Source organism: Micromys minutus (genome assembly GCF_963924665.1).
Source record: "Micromys minutus genome assembly, chromosome: 13".
In the NCBI taxonomy this organism is placed as follows: Eukaryota; Metazoa; Chordata; class Mammalia; order Rodentia; family Muridae; genus Micromys; species Micromys minutus.
This window is the reverse complement of record NC_137982.1, coordinates 56,411,079-56,417,078: the sequence shown is the minus strand read 5'-3', so window position 1 is coordinate 56,417,078 and position 6,000 is coordinate 56,411,079. Positions and strand designations below refer to the sequence as shown.

The following is a 6,000-nucleotide window of genomic DNA, read 5'->3' as shown; positions in this document are numbered from 1 at the left end:
ATACTGGCAGACCGACATCCATGCTGAAACAAAGACCATTAACTTGGAGACAATTTTACTGAGCACTGCTCCTACAAAACCCTAATACCAGTTCCTTCTGAGCCTCCCAGGCAGGTGAGAAGAGAATGAGGGGTGGATATAATGTTTATTCAGGTCTGCGGTCCTTCCTCAGGTGCGTCTACCTGGAATGATATGGTAAAGACAACACTTTCTCCATCTTTTAAAACATGCCAGCCTATTCTCCTGGAGAAGCCAACCAGCCCCAAGTATGATTTACAAAATAGTCCACATAGGCACATTTGTTGGGTTTGGAAAACCTCTACTTATAAATCATAGAAACGACAAATTCATGTAATACCACAGCGTTAAGGTTGCTTTAATGAAGTCATGAGAAATGTGCTTCTCCTTTTGTTTATTGGTGGGAAACCAAAATGCAAAGACAAAATTTAAGGAATGTCCCATGGCTAGTACATGATACAGATGAAATACTGTTCTATCTAGTGTCCAAACCTTGGCCTTATTTTCTTTGGTTCCTTTAAATTTTTCATTTCAAAATCATAAAAATTGCATCCAGTAATTTGCCGAAATTTGGGAGTGCCACAAGCTTTCAAAGATAACAAAGCCAACAATGTAACCTCCCTCCCTGCTATCCTGCATTACTCAATAAATACAAGGTTAATTACTTTTAGTAGAAGTTACTTTAAAGTACAGTTTGTTGGATAACTTTTCCTTTCTATTAATATTTCAGTCATGAGTACCTACCAATAAAAATTCTGTGAACTTTGATTTTAAAATGCTGATATCCAAAGATTTGATTCCCCAGGAAGGGGAAATGCCCGGAAGGGGCACCCTCTCAGAGGCAAAGGGGAGGGATTGAGAGGGGACCGAGAGAGGGGCAACATTTGCGATGGAAAGAAATAAAATAATTAATTAATAAAAAATAAAAATAAAACAAAATACAACCTATTCAATATTCAAAACAGATACATTCTTCTTAGAGCTGAGCACTAAGACCAATTTTAGCTACAAATATCAGTAGAATAAATCCGTTTTTATGACAGTTTTGAATTGTGTTGAAGAAATCAGTTCAGTCTCACAAACATTGTGTTCTTGCTGTTATTTTGTGCAACTACTTTTCTAAAAAGCTCAGAGTCTTCCCATCACATGCGAAGCTCTCCTGCTTTGCTTCCAATCTCATTCGGTGGCTGCTAAAGCTAGAATCCGGATGTGGGCAGAGAAAAAGGACCTGGAGTTAGAGGCCGCATCTGGGTTCCTCCGGATTGCTTCTCACTCACCCACGGGGTTCCTATGATAGGGTGACACGCTTCCTGGACTGTCCGTCCGTCCTTTGTGTTCTACTCTGGAAAATGGGGCACTAAGAAGCTTCCCCTGAAAGAGGGATGAAAGGATTAGGACATAAAACATGTGACAAGGGCTCTAAGTCCGCATGTGTCACTCATGTGGCCTTTAGAAGTGTTTGCAAATTCAGAAAGATTTTAACTGAGGTGTAGTGGGGTGGGGGAGTCACTTACATCAAGTACTTAGGCTTCCCCTCGTCGTCGAGTTTGAAAATGTCACTTAAAGAAATCTTTTAAACCTATTTGAAAGCTCTTGGGTGAAATGACAGCGGTCCAAAGAACATTTCTCTAATCCAAGCAACAGACTCCATCCAGGAAACTCTGAAAGCTTTTGTTCACATGTCGAATTTACAAATCTAAAGGTTGTCATTTGGAGGCCCAACCCACCATGAAGTCACTGGAAAAATCAGAGCGCAGATCTTAGCCTCTCCTCCCATGGCGAGGCAGGGTGGCTGGGTGGGGAGGAGGGTGGCTCTAATCCATCCAGACTGTGATTGGCTCAGGCACTGTACTCCCAGACATTTAATGACGAGGGAAGATACTGCTTAGACCACAGTCAGCAAGGGCAGAGGTGAAGAAAGACACGTAGTATAGTTGTCCTCAGTGCAGCCGATTAACTACAGTCCAAATCAGGGCCAGGCTGGGCTGCTGCTCCTCTCAGTCTCTGAAGAGCCAATTTAGCCAAAGGCTGTGTGGGCACCAGGAGAGCAGCTGAATGAAATAGGAGGAAAGGAGTCTTTTTTTTTTTTTTTTTTTTTTTTTTTTTTTTGGCCCAGTTAGAGAAATAGAAAATTTAGGAATAAACCTAGAGAATCTCAGGGATCCGGAAACAATGAAGTTGGAGGAAAAGCTTGAGCACAATGAGAGACTGGTTGGAAAAAGTCGACCGTGTCTCCATGACTCGCATCAGGCAAACGGGAAACAGATAGCTAATGGGAATCTGAGAGCAAACGGGAAAGTGGAGATCTATGAAAAGCAGGAGGCAAATGGCAAGGGCGACAGGCTCAGGAAATGTCTCAACCTGTACACCTGGCAGGAGATCCAAAGACACAATCAGGAAGCCGACCAGTGGCTGGTGATTGATCGCAAGGTTTACAATGTGACTGACTGGGCAGGCAAGCATCCAGGTGGACATCGGGTTCTCAATCACTATGCTGGGGAAGATGCAACGGTAAGGACATCCACGTGTTAGCGTGTTAGCTCCTGTTCTCTCTTCCCCCTCCCCCTCCCCCCTCTCTCCCTCTCTCTCCTCCCTCCTTCTCTTCTGACCCTCCCCTCCCCCTTTCTTCTCCTGTTTTTCCCTTCCCTCTTTCCCTCCATTCTTTCCCCTTCCCCAATGTTGCTGAGTGCTGAGATCTTAGCTTTCATCCCCCAGACACTGAAGGACATGAAGTACACTCCTGGGCTCCACTACCACTATCTTCTCCCAGACCAATTTTTTGGGATTCCTATCTAGCAAGAAACTGGAAGCAGATGGGGCTTCAAGGTCTAGCTGTCCAATAAGAATACACTCAAATGTCGATGGTTTAGATGATGGTTGTGCATTGTAGATTTTGTTTGTGTGTGTGTGTGTGTGTGTGTGTGTGTGTGTGTTTAATGTTTTATTTATCCTCCTTAAAGTAAAGTAGCTGTCCCATAAATACCAAGTTTTAAATAGTAATACTAAGGGAAGGCACGTTGTTAATTCAAACAAGAATTTACAGAAAGCAATTCATTTCATGGACATCAAATATTCGTTAATGATAGTGAAAGCCAAGAACTTTCAGGACTTGCAGAGTTCACAGTTCTCTTCTGCACAGAGTAGCTCAAGCACTTTCACAAGGGTGATGCAATTCTCACAGACACCTCCTTCAAAGGCATCTCCTTAGTTGCTCCCCAAAGGTGTGCGTACTATTCCCACGTCACAGCTGATGTGCCTGATGCTCAGAGAGGCAAGACAAGTGCATAGCTGATCATGATAATTCGGGTCTCCAGGTTGTTTGTTTTAATCATAAAGTTCTGTATATCTGGCTCCTTTATAAAAGAATAAAATAAAGGCAAAAAATAGCTCAGCAGGTAAAGACATTTGTCACCAAGTCTGACAATCTGAGTTCAACCTTCAGGAACTACCTGGTAGAAGATAAGAACGAACTTCTGTAAGTTGTCCTCTGACATGACATCCATGTGTGTTAGTTCAGACACACACACACACACACACACACACACACCATATCTGTCTTCAGAAACTCCAGAAGAGGGCATTAGATTCCATTACAGATGTTTGTGAGCCACCGTGTGGTTGATGGACTTGAGCTCAGGACCTCTGAAAGAGTAGCCAGTGCTCTTAACTACTGAGCCATCTCTCCAGCCCCTGATATGGTTCTTAAACAATGCTTAATCCTTCCTTAGTAGCAAAGGAGGATGTCTCATAGGTGTCAGAGAAGCACACTCAGAGCAAAGCAGAGTATTATGAGAATAAGAGGACAATGATCAAGTGTCAAATGACAAAGTGACAGCGGCATAAAAATAAAATAGCCACAGCTGCCTAGCTAGTCCATCCCCTTGTTCCTACAGAACACAGGAAATAGAGAGCTTCATTTGCTTGTCTGGAACAGGATCTCCAGTGTTCCAAGATGGCCTTAACCTCTTGATTTCTACCTCCAGAATGTTGGGACTGTAGTCATGCATCATGACACTTGGTCTGGGTCAGGGTTTTCTAGGTTAAAGCACAGAATTGCCTCAAAGATGTGTTGGCCAGGACTTGAGATTTCAACCACACTGAAAAGTGCTGGCTGTCTCACTCAGTTTGTAGTAGCCCAGGTGATAGATGTGAAGTTTTTTGTTTTTTTTTTTTTTTTTTTTTTTAGTATACCCCAGATGTCTGGAAGTGACCATTTCCAGCATAGCCATTGACCAAGAAATGTTTAATATTATAGAAACCACTAGATATGGCAAGGCTACCTTGTTAGTATCTGGACATATCAAGAAAGAAAATCATATATCTGGTCAACTACATACTTTAGAAAAATAAATCCAAAGCATTCACATAGAAGGTTCTTTAAAGGAGGGTGGCTCAAGAACAGTAGGAGAGAGATATATGAAGCAAGAAAATCTAATTCTCCCTGGCTACTCAGAGGATGGAGAACACATATACCGAGACCTATTGTGTGAATTTATTGTGTGAACTATTGAAATGACTAGAGTTTAAATTCCATGATCTACAAAAGAATAGCATTGCTTGCCAGCCTGAACTACAGTAAATAGAAGGAATGCATGCATAGTAGAGCATAATTGAAGACATTAAGTTCAGTAAATTACAGCATCCATGTCCTCAGAGGTGTGTTTATTACTCTCAGATGGTTTACTATCAATGTAGAAATTGTGATTATAGTTTGTACCATTTAATTGGGATCAGAACATTAAGCCCAAAGGCCTAAGGCCAAATGCTCACTTTACAGCTTAGCAGATATGAGCACAATTTCTCCTGACTGGAAACTGAAGACCATGGAATAATCTCTGCATAATAGATGCTGAACTCATGGCTACACTTGCTCATATAGGGTACCCTTTTCTTAATTACAAAAATTTATTTTCCAGGCTTCCTAAAAGGTGGGTAGCGGTACCTAAGTCATGAATGCAGTACTAAGGATTGACTAAGGTCCTTCACTTGCATTTTTTAGAGCTTTGTTAGGAATCTGGCCAACTGTTAAAACTATAGGTTTCAGAATGGAATAGGGTCAGTGGACAGCTGGGATCCACACTTAGTAGGGAGAGTGTTTAAGCTGTTGGAGTCTCCATTTAATTATTCAACAGTGACAGTTTTGTAGTTTATCATTTCTTCATTCTCTTGAGATGGATTTTAATGTTCTTCACAGTAGTGTAATAAACCAATAAAACAAAATCAACACTTAAGCTTCTGCTACTCCATGCATGTGTTATTTGGTTGCTTAAATTCTATAATTCCAAGCTAATGTAACTTTGCCAATAAACAGAGCTTAAGGCCCAGGACTTTTCATGTCTATGAGTTTACAGAGGAAATGTCAGTAAGTAATAAGTTCGTAAAAGTAAGATTGTAAAGATTATCATTTAATTTCACAATAATAGATTATTTTCAGTCTCTACAATGAAGATTGCTAAGCATTTTGATGATAAGACACACATATGAGTAAATACTTGTTCATATATTTAATACTAGACATTGATGTGTTCCAAGGAACTTAAGTACAGTCATGATGGTTGATATGCAAAGGCTGAAATGTTTCAAATAATGAAAGCCAAGTGAAGGTCAATCTGTTCGTCTCTCAAGTATCACAGCAATGACAGGGCTGAAGTTAGGGCTCTGTCAGTAAAGTGCTTGTCATTCAAGCATGGAGGCTTGGATTTGGATCCTCGGCGCTTACTTAAAATGCTGGGCACTGCAGCATGAATGGTCCCAGTGCTAGAGACATTAACCAGTGATCATCTTTACTATCCGTGCAGACTCAGGTAGATTCCTGAACTTTACCTCTGGCCAGCCAGCCTAGCAGAATTAATGCACTCTAAGGCAGGGAAAAGCACTATCCAGGGATAGACACTCTCTCCACCAATGAGGGAGAGAGTGACTGAAGAAGGCACCCGACTCCAGCCTCCAGTCTCCATATACATGTGCACACACATGAGCACA

At 41.5% G+C, this 6,000-nt stretch overlaps 1 protein-coding gene across 1 annotated transcript in view; it reads left to right on the top strand.

Moving 5' to 3' along the window:
* Positions 1 to 2,190: 2,190 nt before the first annotated feature.
* LOC308428952 (fatty acid desaturase 2-like protein FADS2B) overlaps positions 2,191 to 6,000 on the top strand; it is a gene marked incomplete at both ends in the record, with an annotated part of 34,428 nt that continues 30,618 nt past the window's right edge. Inside the window, one exon of the mRNA XM_080927596.1 lies at positions 2,191 to 2,529. Within this exon, the coding sequence (XP_080783722.1) occupies positions 2,191 to 2,529 (339 nt within the window). The remainder of the gene's footprint in view (positions 2,530 to 6,000) is intronic.